The sequence below is a fragment of the Microcaecilia unicolor genome, chromosome 1 (genome assembly GCF_901765095.1).
Source record: "Microcaecilia unicolor chromosome 1, aMicUni1.1, whole genome shotgun sequence".
Classification (NCBI taxonomy): domain Eukaryota; kingdom Metazoa; phylum Chordata; class Amphibia; order Gymnophiona; family Siphonopidae; genus Microcaecilia; species Microcaecilia unicolor.
Genome location: NC_044031.1, coordinates 34,086,582 through 34,104,701, shown reverse-complemented (window position 1 = coordinate 34,104,701; position 18,120 = coordinate 34,086,582). Strand labels below are relative to the sequence as shown.

General features: G+C 45.5%; 2 protein-coding genes across 5 annotated transcripts in view; both read left to right on the top strand.

The window, feature by feature from the left end:
* The window catches only part of LOC115464643 (oocyte zinc finger protein XlCOF6-like), a 28,310-nt gene extending 11,040 nt beyond the window's left edge, over positions 1-17,270 (top strand). For 3 of the 4 annotated variants that reach the window (XM_030195013.1, XM_030195021.1, XM_030195007.1), the window contains exons 2-4: positions 4,197-4,323; positions 7,846-7,962; positions 14,197-17,270. In XM_030195013.1, coding sequence (XP_030050873.1) covers positions 4,197-4,323; positions 7,846-7,962; positions 14,197-16,826 — 2,874 coding nt within the window. In that variant the 3' untranslated portion in view covers positions 16,827-17,270. Of the gene's footprint in view, positions 1-4,196; positions 4,324-7,845; positions 7,963-13,254; positions 13,289-14,196 lie in introns of those variants that run through there. The other variant, XM_030195028.1, reaches the window with a different exon arrangement.
* The window catches only part of LOC115464772 (oocyte zinc finger protein XlCOF6-like), a 524,570-nt gene that overhangs the window by 389,661 nt on the left and 116,789 nt on the right, over positions 1-18,120 (top strand). The window lies entirely within an intron of this gene.

The window sequence follows — 18,120 nt, the reverse complement described above, 5'->3', positions numbered from 1 at the left end:
GCAGTGCACTTCAGGCAGGTGGACCCAGGCCCATCCCCCCCTATCTGTTACACATGTGCTGGTAAATGGGAGCCCTCCAAACCGCCCCCAAAAACCACTGTACCCACATGTAGGTGCCCCCCTTCAGCCATAAGGGCTATGGTAATGGTGTAGAGTTGTGGGCAGTGGGTTTTGGGGGGGATTTGAGGGGCTCGGCACCCAAAGGAAGGGAGCTATGGACTTGGCATGTGAGGGGGACCAGTGCACTACGAATCCTGGCCCCTCCCACGACCCAATGACTTGGATTTGTTCATTTTTGAGCTGGGCGCCTTCGGTTTCCATTTTCGCTGGAAAACGAAACCGCCCAGCTCAAATCCGCACAAATCCGATGCATTTGCCGGGCACAAACCGTATTATCGAAAAAAAAGATGGACACCCATTTTTTCCGAAAATACGGTCTGTCCCGCCCCTTCACGTACCCATTCTCGGACATAGACGCCCATGGAGATGGGCGTTCGCGTTCGATTATGCCTCTCTATGTATCATCGGCCAAAAAAACCTCCATGTGGGTAGAGACTCACTAATATTTTTATGAAGCTTTAAACTCAGCCTAATAAATAAACTTAGCTTTAGTTGGTAGATCTCTGTATCTTTCTGTTAACCTTGACCGTGATCAACGGTGGCCAGCGTTTTGAATTTACACTGTCTGCTTCAGGATCACAGGCCAATCAATCTAAAATGGAAACGAAGAAACCCCGATCTCAGTTTATAGCTTAATATATTCAGAAGTTTTCCTCAACCCTCAATCCGGTCCTCGGGATACACCAAGCCAGTCTGGTTTTCAAGATATCCACAATAAATATGCATGAGATAAATTTGCATGCACTGCCTCCATTGGAAGCAGATCTCATTGTGGGTATCCTGAAAACTTGGCTGGCTTTGTGTGTCCTGAGGGGACTGGGTTGAGAACCCCCTGCTCTACAGCAAGGTAGACCAGAAGTGCTCTGTCAACCTCACATCTCTAGCCTCCAATACCATGAGGGAGTGAAAAGAAAAGCATTTCTCCAATACCAGTACTTCAAAAAGGCATTTCTTCCCCACTATGCAAGCCTTACTCGCCAACAGACACCCCCCTGCCTTAGGAAACCCTAAGGATGTCCCCAGTCCAAACAAGAAACCCTTTGGGGAAAACATTATAGTTCTGTGCAGTAAAGATTCTAAGTATCGGTGTATAATTCTTCAGAAGAGCTGTGTTACAGGACAAGACCACAAAGTGTGAGAGAGCATTCCCTTCACCGTTCCACATTTAAGGCATACCTGTGAGAAGTACGGTCTCTGGATCGTATGAAAATGGCACTCCCTCAGAATTGCACAATGTACCAAAGTGTGTGTGGGGGGGGGGGGGGGGGGGGGAATCTGCTGTAATGTACTGCCATCGTCTTTTGAAGTCGCTCGAATCCCCAAGTCTCTAGGCCAAAACCCTAGCTCTGGTATCAAAGTCCTGAAGTGGCATGATCCCATTCAAAACTTTATGTAAGTGTGATACAGACATAGGATCCAGGGAGGAGGTGGCAAACGGACTTTTCTTTGCTGCAGCCACAAAGAAATCTTCCCTTTTTAAGAGGACTGAATGTAGTGATCTAGTTGAATGTAGGCAAATCTTTCATTATTAGTAGTTTGAAAATGTTGTCGCAGAGAGTCGGGGTGAAACTCTCCCATCTTCTTTAATCACCTGATACAAGAATCATAAACCCCTCTGAGCCCACCCTCGGAAAACCATAATATCCATTCCTGGTGAAAAATCCAGATTACCTGTCAAGGGGAGTAGATCTCTCCAGACAGTGCCTCATTTCCATAAGTGCAATAAAGCCCTTCCAGGTCTTCTGCATGGAACTTAACAAAACATTATCCCCCAAACCCTGAGGTAGCTTGGTAGGGCTAGCGTGCAAAAGATACTGGTAGTTGAGGTGTAGTCAGGAAAATACTCTTGTTCGAACTCCAGAGGAATGTAGCCATCTGGCTCCAAAACCCAGTCTCGAATAGGTCTCAAAATGCGAGCCTGATAAGGTTCGGAAGGCCTAGAAGTCCTCGGTTCCAGCCCTCATATAATCTCACAATGACTGGTTTGAGTTTCTTACCTCCCTCAACAAGACTTGACCAGCATTCTCTGCAAATTCCATATGTCTTTTTTTTTTTTTTGTTACATTTGTACCCCGTGCTTTCCCACTCATGGCAGGCTCAATGCGGCTTACATGGGGCAATGGAGGGTTAAGTGACTTGCCCAGAGTCACAAGGAGCTGCCTGTGCCTGAAGTGGGAGTCGAACTCAGTTCCTCGGACCAAAGTCCACCACCCTAACCACTAGGCCACTCCTCCACTGTTGCTACTATTTGAGATTCTACATGGAATGTTGCTATTCCACTAGCAACATTCCATGTAGAAGTCGGCCCATGCAGATCACCAATGTGGCCACGCAGGCTTCTGTGAGTCTGACGTCCTGCACGTACATGCAGGAGGTCAGACTCACAGAAGCAGAAGCCTGCGCAGCCTTCTACATGGAATGTTGCTAGTGGAATAGCAGCATTCCATGTAGAATCTCCAATAGTATCTATTTTATTTTTGTTACATTTGTCCCCCGCACTTTCCCACTCATGGCAGGCTCAATGCGGCTTACATGGGGCAATGGAGGGTTAAGTGACTTGCCCAGAGTCACAAGGAGCTGCCTGTGCCTGAAGTGGGAATCGAACTCAGTTCCCCAGGACCAAAGTCCACCACCCTAACCACTAGGCCACTCCTCCACTCTTTAATAACCAAATGGGAAGGGTCTGAAGGGTAAACAACCATTTTGGAAAAGAGTTATGCGAAAGAAACCTAATCTTCCCACTAGAGACAAAAGGACTTCCAACCCTCTTCTACCTAGTATGTATGGTGTGGGACATCCAAGAAGTAAAGCTGTCATGGATCTGACAGTGGCTGAATCCTCAAATAGAGAAAACTGCCTGTGGCCTAGTGTAGTAGGAAATCCCTCCCCCACTGCCTTCGAAGTGAGTCATCCATCGCCAGTGCCTCCAACGTCTGCTTATTTAACCAAAGTCCTGAAAAACCTCCATACTCCATAATAGTTTCCAACAAGATCGCTAGAGACTGGTGAGGACGAGTGAGCAAATATCAGCAAATGCCAAGACCTAAAAAAATTCTTGATTTCCAACCTTCACCCCCTTAATCTCCCGATTCCCTGTGATTTCACAATATCAGTGGATCTACAACACGGACAAATAAAAGGGGGGGGGGGGGATAGAGGGCACCTCTTGTCTTGTCCCTCGCTAGATATGGAATTGGTCAGTAAGTTACTGGATTTGTATATAAAACATTGATTGCATCCCTAAAATAACCTGTAATGCCAGATCGTTCAAGTACACCCCTCAAAAATCTCCCGTCTATTCAGTCGAATGCCTTCTCCGCGTCAAAACTGGCTAGCAGAGAAGGCGAAGCTAGAGGAATTTGGCAGGTTAGATTTATGTTTAAACGTTTTTTATTGAACTTTCTGCGTATTGTCCATCCCAGTACAATTAACAGCACATATTTTCCATTCAACTCAAGTAATATATATTTCGTGTCTTCTTGAACATTATTTATATACTTTTGAATTTTTGACCCCCCCCCCCCCCAATGCCCTCCCTTCCCCTCAATCCCGCAAACTCCCTCCTCCTAATACTCAGAACATCTCTCTAAACATCGACTAATATCAACATTTACAGAAACATTGCCAACAATAATTATCAACTCCCTATCGATAACTATCTTCCGGTACATATACTCCTCATACCTTACTTTATAACTTGTCAAGTGTAAAAAACTGCTTATTTCCATCCTACCTCTATCCCTGCCTTCCTTCCCTACTGGCAGATTAGATTTAATGCTAAGATCTTTATGATAAGTTTCTTTGAACAGGTTAGTCTTTAGTAATTCATATAAAGTATCACATACCATGTAAAATGAGTTTATCTTGTTGGGCAGACTGGATGGACCGTACAGGTCTTTATCTGCCGCCATTTACTATGTAAGAACATTTGCGCATGTAAGTGGAGCGGCACTCTGTTGTGATCGTATATGATAAGATGGCCAAAGAGGTAGAAAAGGTGACAGTGAACTCTGAAATACACTCCATATTCAGACCTCTTCCACATGTCACTAAGTCTCTTTCTGTTTGTGTTTCAGCTGCCAGTGATGTTTGAGGACGTCACTGTCTACTTCTCCCAGGAGCAGTGGAACTATTTGGATGAAAGCCAGAAGGAGCTTTACAGGGAGGTGATGAAAGAGAATTACGAGATTCTGATCTCACTAGGTAAGGATTGTGTTTTCTGCATTTTTAGCAGATAAGTAATTTGAGACATTTTCCTGTATGTTGTGAAACTTCCAAGTATGATCACAGTCTGTCTCAAGCCTGCTCTCTGTTTGAGGATGGCAGTGTTAGAGCCAGGATTGAGGAACCTTTTAGACCGTCCTGTGTGTCTTGCTAGTTTTCTTCCCGTTAAATCAGACAAATTGTTTCCAGTTTATTACTTATTCACCTTTCAGGACAGGAGTCAAAGCAGTTTACAGTATAATGATGGGATAGGGGAAAAAAACGGAAGAGGCTGGAGTAGCTCCGAGAGGCGAGATCGAGATGACTTATGTCGGGCGCAGATGAGGCAAGAAGTCACATAGTCTCGAACATCTCTTTTTTTTTTCATCTGGGGCTGCCAGTAAGTCTGTGAAATGAGTTCCAGAGTCGTCGTATCCCTGAATGTCCCGCCAATTTGGAATCCTGCCCCCAGCGAAGATTAGTATCTCTGAGTTGCTTGGGTACCATGGTCTTGCTGGGAGGCACTGGTAGACATACAGAAAACAAAAGAAGGATTCATCCTCCACGAATGGTATCGGTCCAAGTCAGAGACAAAAAGTGGAGTCCACAGGAAGAATGGGAGCCAGAAGTCCCGGAGGAGTAGCCTAGTGGTTAGCGCAGCGGACTTTGATCCTAGGGAACTGAGTTCGATTCTCACTGCAGCTCCTTGTGACTCTGGGCAAGTCACTTAACTCTCCATTGCCCCTGGTACAAAGTAAGTACCTGAATATATGTAAACCGCTTTGAATGTAGTTGCAAAAACTTATCAAGTCCCATTTCCATTTCCCTATTTGAGATTCAACTTGGAATGTTGAGATTCTGTTGCTACTATTTGAGATGCTACATGGAATGTTGCTATTCCACTAGCAACATTCGATGTAGAAGCCTGCCCTTGCAGATTAGCAATGTGGACGCGCAGGCTTCTGTTTCTGGGAAACAGAAGCCTGCACGGCCACATTGGTGGTCTGCAAGGGCAGGCTTCTATATGGAATGTTACTAGTGGAGGAGTAGCCCAGTGGTTAGTGCAGTGGACTCTGATTCTGGGGAACTGGGTTCTATTCCCACTGCAGCTCCTTGTGACTCTGGGCAAGTCACTTAACCCTCCATTGCCCCTGGTACAAAATAAGTACCTGAATATTTATTTTATTTGTACCCCACGCTTTCCCACTCATGGCAGGCTCAATGCAGCTTAGGTACTTATTTGTACCTGGGGCAATGGAGGGTTAAGTGACTTGCCCAGAGTCACAAGGAGCTGCCTGTGCCTGCAGTGGGAATCGAACCCAGTTCCCCAGGACCAAAGTCCACTGCTCTAACCACTAGGCCACTCCTCCACTCAATATGTAAACCGCTTTGAATGTAGTTGCAGAAACCTCAGAAAAGCAGTATATCAAGTCCCATTTCCCTTTATTACCAGCATCAATTCTACGACATGACAGAGCTGTGTTATGGCATAAGGATATGGCTGCATTAGGGGTCTCTAGAACATGTTCACAACTGATGTCACTAAATTCTGGATCACAGTCCTTACTGCTCCTGTAGAGTCTTGACAATGCATAAAGATTCTAGTGCATTCCTAGTGATTCAAGCTGAAGCTGGAGCAGAAGCTAGAACTGGATGGTGGTACCAGAACAGGATGCTGAAGCAGGAACCTGACGCTAGATGACCTGTTGCAAGACAAAGGAGGGAAATGACTGCAGCCCTGAAGTAGTTCCCAGGTAGGGTTACCACACGGCTCTAGAAAACGGAGGACAGATTGAGCCAGTGTGGGGTTTCCTTCCATTGCTTTCAATGGAAGCAAAACCTGGACTGGATCAATGTGTCCTCCTTTTTCTGGATCTATATGGTAACCCTTTTCTCAGGGCATCTGATGTCATTGCGGAACTTCTGGGGTGCAAGCTGCCAGCGAGGGGGGGGGAGGGGGGTCAAAAGGCACACGCACTTAGAGGGAGGAGCCGAGACGCCACGGGCAGCACCGGAACAGAAGCAGGAGGAGACCCCGAAGGACGCTGCCCCCTAGTGTGCAGTGGGAGTCAGTGAGTAGTGGCGCAGGGAGGTGCGGCGGGGTCCTGACGTTATAAGACCACCTACGCAACCACCTTCTCCTATATTAGCGCTCAATTGTGGAATGGGCTGCCTCAATTGGTCAAACTTACTCCTGATCACCCAACCTTCAAGAAGCGCCTCAAGACCTTTCTTTTTGGAAAAGCTTACGCTCCAAACCCGTCTGGCATCTCTTACTTAATTCCAACTGTCGTAGCGACATACTGATCACCGCTACTCTTTCCCCTTTTCCCTCCTTAGCTATTACCCTTTGTCTCTTTCGCTCTTATGACATTGATTGTTTGTTTGCTGAATTGTTGTATGTTTTTATAGACTGTTGTACGCCACATTGAGCCTGCCCATGGGTGGGAATATTGTGGGATATAAATGCTATCAAACATATAAATGGCAAGTGACCGACTCACCTGCAAATGCGCAGTAGAGACTTCCCTCTCTGTCCCGCCCTCGCGTCAAGATGTGATGACGTCAGAGGGCGGAACAGAGAGGGAAACGGAGTCGGACTGTCGAACACTGCCGCTTGCAAACGAACATCGCGCGCACCAACCTCCACCACCCCTCCCCCTGTATCGGGCCCTTCACTGACCTGACAGCGCCTCTTACCTCCGTGTGGAAGCGCTGCAGGCAGCAGCAGAGCTTTCACATGGAGATGAGAGGCGCTGTCAGGTCAGTGCAGGGGGCCCGGCCAGGAGGGTAGCTGGAAATCTCGCCCGTTTTAACGGGCTTAACGGCTAGTAAATAAATAAATTATGGGGTCACAGCCAGTGTTCCCTCCTAAGATGGGAACGTGCGCAATGTGAGGTGACAAGCAGCCGCTGGAGGAGGGGTTCTGCTGGCGGGGCTTGGGGACCCCCACCAGCCAAGGTATGTGGAGTTGCGGCAGGGGGCAGGGAGGTGGGGTTAAATGTGCCCCCCCCCCCCCACCCACACATGCCTTTTTTGTGGTCTGGCTATATGGCGGTCCAGAGGAGGGGTGTCCAGCAGCGGCGGTCCTGGAGGGTGCTCGGCTCAGTCTCTCAGCAGCCCTGTGTTATGACATTTTTATCAGAAGGATGGTCTTCTACACATTTCTATCACAGAGTGTAATGTACACGAGAGCCTCTGAGTCCTCAGCTTCCCACAACACATTCAAGTGAATGCCATTTGTTTTTCTCCATCTGGATGAGGTCTCACCAGTGATTTGTAGAGAGAGATTATCATGTCCTCCTTTATTTATATATCTCTTTCTTCTGTCCCCCCCTTCTTCTTAATATTTGATCACTTCAGGGTCATTTGATAAAATGACCCTCACATCCCTCTGCTTTATGGTGGATGACGGTCGTAGAACCTCCCCTGTCTCATCGTGTGCTGCTCCCTGAGAATAACTGCTGTGTATTTTTCTGTGCATAAAGGAGAATAAACCTCAATTTTCTTTGTGATTCCTAGGTGTAGACCATGAAAGCATCAATTCTGAAGTATTATCAAGGATTAAACAAGAGGAAGAGCCTCGTGTCTGGGATCCAAAGGAGCCAGGACGGAAAGAAGTTCCTCAGTCATGCACAGGTGAGTAATAACAGAAAATACTGTGCAGAGTAATAGCAGATATTACACAGTAGAGGCGAGGAATAATCAGTACTTTACAGAGTAAGGGAGGTATTATGACATTCAGGTGAGTAAGAAGTAGCAGGAGTTTTTACAGATCATGGAATGATTCTGAGGCTGATCCTAGGAGCTTATAGCTTATTTTAATTGCACACTAAATTATATCATGCAGAAGCAGCCCACCTGACCGCATTTCACATCACGTGATTCCTCTTCCACCTCCTGGAAATGTTTTTCCTCACTCTCTCTTACACTGTCCAAGCTCCGCTCGCACTCATTCTCCTATGATACTCCCCTGAGGAGATTCTCTGGGATCTGCTAGGTACTTCTAAATAACCCAGATTAAGCACTATCCGAGACAGGATGCTTCTAAGGTTAACAGACTCAATCTGACAGAGTATGATACTGGTTTTCTTTCTTTAGTTAATCAGTTTTCCACATCCCTCTAAAGTTATGCTCAAGGGTGGATCATAGTAAATTAAACTTTCTTCTGTAGTACCTTTGCCAAATAGTTAAGCTGTGGAACTCTTTGCCGGAGAATATGGTAACTGCGGTTAGCGTATCTGGGTTTAAAATAGGCTTGGACAAATTCCTGGAGGAAAAGGCCATAGTCTGCTATTGAGACAAACATGAGGAAGGAACTGCTTGCCAGGGCCGCCGAGAAACTAAGCCGAGCCCGGCCGCCGCTGCAGTCCCCGGTCTCACTTGCCTGCCCTCGGCTCCATCCACCACTGGGCCCCCTGCATTAAAATCGGCAACGCCTCGGCTCTGTTTGGAAAGGCAGATCACCTCCCTTCGGGCCTTCCCTCACTGTGTCCCGTCCTCGTCTGATGTAACTTCTGGTTTCCGCGAGGGCGGGACACAGGGAGGGCCCGAAGGGAGTTGATCTGCCTTTCCAAACGGAGCTGAGGCGCTGCCGATTTTAATGCAGGGGACCCAGTGGCAGACAGAGCCGAGGGCAGGCAGGTAAGATCAGGGACTGCAGCGCCAGCGGCCAGACCCTGGCGCCGGGCACCCCTTGGAGGCCCGGGGAATTTTGTCCCCCCTTCCCCCCCCCCCCCCTCGACGGCCCTGCTGCTTGCCCCGGGATTAGTAGCATGGAATGTTGCTGGTAATTGGGTTTCTGCCAGGTACTTGTGACCTGGCTTGGCCACTGTTTGGAAACAGAAGGAAGGGATCCTCAGGAGCTTAGCCTAGAATGGGTGGCAGAGCTGGTGGTTGGGAGGCGGGGCTAGTGCTGGGCAGACTTATACGGTCTGTGCCGGGGCTGGTGGTTGGGAGGCGGGACTAGTGTTGGGCAGACTTATACGGTCTGTGCTGGGGCTGGTGGTTGGGCGGCAGGGATACTGCTGGGCAGACTTATACGGTCTGTGCCAGAGCTGGTGGTGGGAGGCGGGACTGGTAGTTGGGAGGCGAGGATAGTGGAGGGCAGACTTACACGGTCTGTGCCAGAGCTGGTGGTGGGAGGCGGGACTGGTAGTTGGGAGGCGGGGATAGTGCTGGGCAGACTTATACGGTCTGTGCCAGAGCTGGTGGTGGGAGGCGGGACTGGTAGTTGGGAGGCGGGGATAGTGCTGGACAGACTTATACGGTCTGTGCCAGAGCTGGTGGTGGGAGGCGGGACTGGTAGTTGGGAGGCGAGGATAGTGGAGGGCAGACTTATACGGTCTGTGCCAGAGCTGGTGGTGGGAGGCGGGACTGGTAGTTGGGAGGCGGGGATAGTGCTGGGCAGACTTATACGGTCTGTGCCAGAGCTGGTGGTGGAGGCGGGACTGGTAGTTGGGAGGCGGGGATAGTGCTGGGCAGACTTATACGGTCTGTGCCAGAGCTGGTGGTGGGAGGCGGGACTGGTAGTTGGGAGGCGGGGATAGTGCTGGGCAGACTTATACAGTCTGTGCCAGAGCTGGTGGTGGGAGGCGGGGTTGGGGGTTGGGAGGCGGGGATAGAGTTGGCCAGACTTATACGGTCTGTGCCCTGAAGAGGACAGTACAAATAAAAAAGTAGCACATATGAATTTATCTTGTTGGGCAGACTGGAAGGACCATGCAGGTCTTTTTCTGCCGTCATCTACTATGTTACTATGTTAGAATACTGGGCTAGATGGACCATTGGTCTGACCCAATATGGCTACTCTTATTTTCTTATGAAGACTGGAGGATGGCCAATGTAACACTGGTTCCAGTGGTCATCTGATTTGGGCAAAATGATGGAAAATATTATAAAGAATAAAATTACAGAACATGTAGACAAACATGGTTTAATGGGACAGAGTCAGCATGGGTTCAGCCAAGGAAAGTCTCGCCTCACCAGTTTGCTTCATTTCTTTGAAGGCGTGAATAAACATGTGGATAAAGGTGATCCGGTTGATGTAGTGTATCTAGATGGCCACTGTTGGAAACAGGATACTGGGCTTGATGAGTCTTTGGCCTGTCTTAGTATGGCAATGCTTATGTTCTTATGTAAACAGGTCATACAGCACTCAGGAGCATCAAAACAAAACTCCTCTCCCACCCCCATTCACTCAACCCCATCCATTATCCGCTACAAGTAACACAGTCTTCCTTCTCCAAAAAGACTGGAAGTAAATATTTATTTTTTTATTTATTGCACTTGTATCCCACATTTTCCCACCTATTTGCAGGCTCAATGTGGCTTACAGAAATCTGTTATGGCATTACCGTAACAGGGAAGAATTACAATTGGTGTTACAAAGGGTTAATCAAAGACAGGAGGGTCAGGTTATGCAGTTATACAGTGAGACATAGGTCATAACCCAATCTAAAACTTGTACTCATTGTCCCCTCGCTCACACTCCCCCAACCATCAGCCCAAAACTGTGGTCCCAACACATTCCCCTTGGACTCAACCACACACATTCATGATTCTTAACATGCGATTTTGTTTTGTTTTTCATCTGAGGTTTGTGATGTCTTTTATTACTGCATATGTAACTTTGTAATCTGCCAAGAATGCGGGATTGTGTGGAATAGAAATGTTAAATAAAGAAAGAAACATCCAAACAAGAGTCTCTTGTTTGTCACGTATCAAACACACTCCGCAAAGGTGAAGATCAACCCAAAAGTCAGCCCAGGAAATAATGGGACGGAACATTCACCGTGAGTCCTTTGCGGAAGAGAGGCAGGATTTTTTTTTTTTTTGCTTTACTGAACACCGCCTGCCATTTCTGCTTCTTACTCTGCTGCTCCACAGTCACTGAAGCCGGCAGTTAAAGTGACAGTCAAACCTGCCTTATGCTATAATTTCCAGTTTTTTTCCAGTGATCTAGTTTTGTGCTTTTCCCCTCCCCCTCCATGGAATAACACAATGAAAACAGGAAAACCCACCTGTAATGAATTTTTTCCCCCCTGTTGACATCCAAGGCAAGCTTCACTGTCTCAAGTTTCAGCAAAGTCAGCGCCTACACATTTTGTAATTCACTTGTGAGACGTGCCTGGCCTGCTACAGAAGTCGCTCTTTATCTGTAAATCTGGCGAACCCCACTATATCACAGGGGTTATCATTAGGGGGGGGAGGTACAATCAGTATACACTATGCCTGCTCCACCTTCACCAAAAGTTGGTCAGTTTCTGCCCCCCCCCCCCCCCCCCACCGAAAATGCTTCTTCCAGGAACTTGTCCACATCTTTTTTTTAAACCCAGCTATGCTAACCGCTGTTACCACATCATCTAGCAGCGGAGTTCCAGAGCTTAACTATTCATTGTGAAAAAAAAATATTCCCTCCTCATTGTGTTAATGAAGCTACACGGAAATACTTTTGAGTGTCCCCTAGTCTTTGTACTTTTTGAAAGACTAAAAAATTGATTCGCTTTCTACTCATTCTACACTACTCAGGATTTTGTAGACATTACATTACATTAGGGCTTATATCCCACTAATACCTTTTCGGTTCTAAGCGGTTTACAAAAGAGATCAGAACGTTCCTCTGAGAATTACGATTGTTTTGGAGATAGGCAGAGGACTAACTACAGTACATATTTCCTAAATATGAAAGTTTTTCAATCATATCGCCCCTCAGCCATCTTTTTTCCAGGCTGAAAAGCCCTAACCTCGTTAGCATTTCCTCATATGAGAGGAGTTCCATCTCCTTTACCATTTTGTTCGCTCTCCTTTGAATCTTTTCTAATTCCGCTATATCTTTTTTTGAGATACAGCGACCAGAACTGAACGTAATACTCAAGGTAAGGTTGCGCCATGGAGCGATACAGAAGCGTTATAATATTCTTGGTCTTATTTACCATCCCTTTCCTAATACTTCCTAGCATCCTGTTTGCATTTTTGGCAGCCGCCACACACTGGGTTGAAGATTTCAGCGTATTGTCTACAACGACACCTAGATCTTTGTCTCTGAGTGGACCCTAGAACTCCTAGTCCTCTGCTCTGACGCAGTGTATATTGCGAAACATGGACTATGCTGGCATATGGCAGAATTGGCAACGAGTCCTAAGATAAGTAAAAAAAAAACAATTATATAAAACTAGTAAAAAAGGCCCGTTTCTGGCTGAAATGAAACGGGCGCTAGCAAGGTTTTGCGCGGAGTGTGTATGTTTGAGAGAGTGTCTGTGAGAGTGACTGTGTGAGAGTGAGAATGTGCAAGTGTGTGTGTGTGACAGAGAGTGGGTGTGAGTGTGTCTGTGAGAGAGCGTGTGTGTATGTGAGAATGAGTGTGTGCGAGTGCGTATGTGAGACAGTGAGTGTCCTTCCCTGTCCCCCCTGTCAGGTGTCAGGACTGGGGGGACTGTGGACAGTCATGAAGGCAGCCCCTACCAAAATAATGAAAGCAAGACCATTTGTATAATAATCACTGCATTCAAGAGAACAAAATGGAGCAAGTTCCCACATGCTATCTTTTGCTTTCTGTATTCAGTAGCTGACAGGCTTGCTAGACTTACCTAAGTGGCTGCAGCTGCAATACACTGAAAAGAAAGCAAGGAAACCTATGAGACGTAGATATGGCCGTCCCCTTGGCCTCTGACGCTCCTCCCTTCTTCTATTTGACTTCCCTCTGATAGGTCCGTCATTCGGTGTGACGCTCCTTCCTTTTCCTGTTTCAGTTCCCTTTGATAGGTCAGAGCGGTGCAGCTGTGACACTCCTCCCTTCTCTGATAGGTGAGGGCGGGGCAGAGATGTAGTGTGCTTAAAAATGGTTACAGAGCTTTGAACATACGAACTGTTGAAACCTCAGAGTGTGCTTTAGAACGTTGAGGGTGCTTTTTATTTGCAGATGGGGCGTGGCCTACGGCCCAGATGGACGTGGCTGAGACTGAGGGTGAGTAGTCCGAATAGCCTAGCCTACCAGGAGGACAGGAGTTCAGGACAGATGGAGTGAGCTTCAGAACGTCTGAGAGGGAATTTTATTTATATAGATATTTAAAATTGAAATTATCATTATGAATAAAATTATGGGGAAGTTAAGTGATAGTATTAAAGAAGCTGATGAAGAGTCCTGGTGAATCACGGTAGTGAGATTCCTGTGTGAAACGAGTCATCAGCTGAGGCTCAGGTTAAAAATCATATAATGAGAATGAACATTTAATTGATGTAACAGTGTTGGGTTGTAGTTGTATGGATAAGAGAATATAGTTAAGGCAACTAATATAGAGGGATTCAAAAGAGGTTGGGATAAGTTCCTGGAGGAGAAGTCCATAAAAATGTTCTTTTCACATAGACTGATGAAAACCATTGCTCATCCCTGCTCATAAGCCATTGGAATTAGATCTATTTTTGGGGATCTGCAGAGCACTTGTGACTTAGTCTGGCAACTGTTGGAGACAGGCTGCTGGACTTGGAGCTTGGCCCAGCTCAGCGTGATTTTATTCTTTATTTTTCATTTACTGTACTGCTTCAACTGATGCACAGACCTAAGCGGTTTAAACACTAAAGACCAAACAGGCACTTACTTCCTCAGCAACCCTCCAGACTGGTCAAGACATGCCTACCAGCAGAGGGGCATAACCCAAGCATCTTGACCGTTCTGGAGGGTCTAGAGGAAAGAAAATTAGCAGGTAAGGCCTAATTTCACCTTTAAAATATCGACTTGAATATGATCATATAATCTATCTGCTGGGGTGGCAGATTTACAAAGGGGTTTCGTGTTGCTGAACTGGTTAAACTGTTCTTCTCCTATAATGATTCCCAGTGTTCACTTTTTTGTGTGTGTGTGTTTTTTTAATCTAGAAAAGAATGTCCTTAGAAACAGTAAAACAGAGACACATCACTGGAAGCTGCATGAGAAGCTTGACAGGGGAAAGATATTATTGGAAAGAAACAAAGAGGAAACTTCTTCCTGTCCTGACTGGGGAGAAAAGGGAAAAAATCAAAATAAACAACAAAACACAAGAGACTCAACTCTGTGGGAACACAGTGCCTGTAATATGCAAACAGGAGAAGAGCAGAGAAACCAGACAAAAGATCAAAGTTGTTTATGTGATATTTGTGAGATATTCCTCTGCAATCTTGTAACTCTGACATCATATCAGCGATCTGACACTGAAGAGAAACTAGCTGCCTGTACATACTGTTTGAAAACCTTCAGTCAAAAGGTAGAACTACAGAGACAACTGCAAACATGCACAAGTGAGACACGTTTTATGTGTTCTGAATGTGAGAAAGATTTCAGTAGGCAGAAAGAGTTAGTGCAACACCAGAAAAATAATAAAGAAACTAGAATGGGTGTAAGTACAGAATATAGGAAATGCTTTATTAATAAACCAAACATTACAAAAGATCAGGAAACCAACACTGATGCGAAAATATCTTCATATGCTGGTTGTGAAAAAAGCTTCATCCAGGAAGAAAACGTCACAAGAAATGCAAAATTCCATGCAGAAGAGATACCGGTTTTAGATAATGAGCCTAAGAAAAGCTTAAGTCGCAGGAAAGCAATCACAGAACATAAAAACACTCAAACTGGCGTGGAATTGGTCATTTCTGCTAAATCTGATAAAATCTTTTGCAGAAAGACAAACCCCTCAACCTACCAAAAAAATCAGAAAGATGAAAGACTGTATACCTATCCCACTATGCACCAAAGAGGAGTGAAACCATTTACATCTACTGAGTGTGGTAAAAGCTTCACTGATAACCACATTGCCCCCCAGGGAACCCACACTGGAGAGAAACCATTTACATGTACTGAGTGTAGAAAAACCTTCAGTCATAAGGCAAATCTCAGACAGCACCAGGTAATTCATACAGGACAGAAGCCATTTATATGTACTGAGTGTGGCAAAAGCTTCAGACAGAAGGCACACCTCACAAGGCACAAGATAATACATACAGGAATAAAACAATTTTCATGTACTGAATGTGGTAAAAGCTTCACTGACAAGGCTGTCCTCAAAATACACCAGCGAATCCACACAGGAGTGAAACCATATACGTGTTTTGAGTGTGGCAAAAACTTCTGTGAGAAGGGAAGACTTACTGTACACCAGAAAATTCACACAGGAGTGAAACCATTTACTTGTATGGAATGTGGTAAAAGATTTGGTCGAAAGGCAGCACTTATTATGCATCAAAGAATTCATTCAGGATCAAAACCATTTACCTGCAATGAGTGTGATAGAAGTTTCTATTATATATCAAACTTTAGAAAACACCAGAGAATCCACACAGAATTGAAATCATTTATATGTAATGACTGCGGTAGAAGCTTCATTCGAATGGTAAACCTCACAATGCATCAGAGAATACATAAAGAAGTGAAACCAATTATATGCACTGAGTGTGGTAAAAGTTTCATTCGGAAAGCAGACCTCACAGTGCACCAGAGAATCCACTCAGGATTGAAACCATTTAAATGCACCGAGTGTGATAGAAGTTTCAGTCGGAAAGCAGACCTTAGAGTGCACCAGAGAATCCACTCAGGAGTGAAACCATATACGTGCACCGAGTGCGGTAAATGTTTTAGTCAAAATTCAAACTTTACGGTACACCTGAGAACACACACAGGGGTGAAACCATTTATATGTACCGAGTGTGGGAAAGGTTTCAGTGCCAATGGAAAACTTGCCATACACTTGAGAACCCATACTGGAGTGAAACCATTTACATGTCCTGAGTGCGGTAAAACCTTCAGTGAGAAGGGAACACTCACCACACACCAGAGAATCCACACAGCAGTGAAACCATTTACATGCTGTGATTGTGGTAAAAGCTTTAGGCAGAAGGGGAAGCTCACCAGACACCAGAGAATCCATACTGAAATGAAACCATTTTCCTGTACTATGTGTGGTAAAAACTTTCAACAAAAGGCAATACTCACAGTGCACCAGAGAATCCATACAGGACAGAAACCATTTTCATGTACTGAGTGCGGTAAAAGCTTTCGAGAAAAGGCAATACTCACGGTACATCAGAGAATCCATTCCGGACAGAAACCATTTGCATGTTCTGAGTGTGGGAAAAGCTTCAATGAGAAGGGAGCACTAGTCATTCACCAGAGAATCCACACAGGAGTAAAACCATTTTCATGTACCGAGTGTGGGAAAAGCTTTCGACTAAAGGCAAGACTCTTGGTGCACCAGAGAATGCATTCAGGACAGAAACCATTTACATGTTGTGAGTGTGGCAAAAGCTTTAGTGAGAAGGGAACACTCACTATACACCAGAGAATCCACACAGGAGTGAAACCATTTACATGTTCTGAGTGTGGGAAAAGTTTCAGTCAGAAGACAAACCTTTCAGTGCACAAGAGAATCCACACAGGACGTAAATTGCATACGTGCATTGAATGTGGTAAAAGTTTCTCTCACAAAGCAAGCCTTAAAAAACATGAGGGAATACACACAGGAATAAAACACTGAATTAATTAAGTTATTGAATGTTTCTGTTTCACCATGGGGGATAAAATAAACTTTTCTTCCCAAGCCTTACTGAGTACTTTCATATGGTGACCCTATTCTATAAGATCTATACCAAATATCAGGAAGATGACACTACAGAAGAAGGCAAAAAACTAAATGCGTACTGGCTGCACATTGATCAGGAGAAAAAGGTATCCATCTATTGCTTATTTACTGGGGCTAATAATCATGGTAGAGAGAGTGCAAAACCTCGTCCAGTAGTAGGCCATGTGGGCTCACAGCATCAGGAGATAAACCACAGAAACCAATGAAAAAGTTAAGACCAAAAGCTGTTCTGTGGACACTTGAAGATAAAAAGGAAATAATGTACTGCTCCTATTAAGCCAAAAACTGTATATTTGATTACAGAGGGTACACGTGGAGGGGTGTTTTCAATATGACGTCTAAGTCGTCCAAAATCTGTGAATAGCAAAGGTCATTTTCAAAAAAGAAAAATGTCTATCTTTTGTTTTCGAAAATAGAAGATTTTGTGAATTGGACGTTTTATTTTCTTGCTCCATTTTTGTAAAAAAAAAAAAAAAGAGTCCAAATGCAAAATTCACAAAATCAAGCCATTGGGATGTAGGAGGAGCCAGCATGTTTAGTACACTGGTCCCCCTGACATCCCAGGAAAGCAATAGAGCACCCTAGGGGGCACTGCAGTGGACTTCATAAAATGCTCTCAGGTACACATCTGACCATTGCTCCCTTACCTTGTCTGCTGAGCCCCACAAAACCCACTACCCCCAACTTTACACCACTACCATAGCCCTTATGGGTGAAGGAGGCACCTGTATGTTATATGTGGGTACAGTGGGTTTCTGGTGAGTTTTGGAGGGCTCTCAGTTTCCTCCACAAATGTACCAGGTAGGAGCCTGGACCCTCCTGTCTGCAGTGCACTGCACCCACCACTAGACTACTTCAGGGACCTACATGCTGTTCTAATGGACCTGAGTATAACATCTGAGGCTGGCAATTAATCTTTTTCATCACATTTTTTTTTTTTGGGGGGGGGGAGGGGGTTAGTGACCACTGGGGGAATAAGGGAAGGTCATTCCTGATTCCCTCCAGTGGTCATCTGGTTATTTAGGGCACCTTTTTGTGCCTTATTTGTTATAAAAACAGGTCTAGTTCAAAACGTCTTAGTTTTAGACCTAGACGGTTTTGTGTTGTTCCATTATGGCTGAAAAACATCTAAGTCTCAGGAACGCCCGAGTCCCTCCCTGAACACGTCTCTGATACGCCCCCTTGAGAT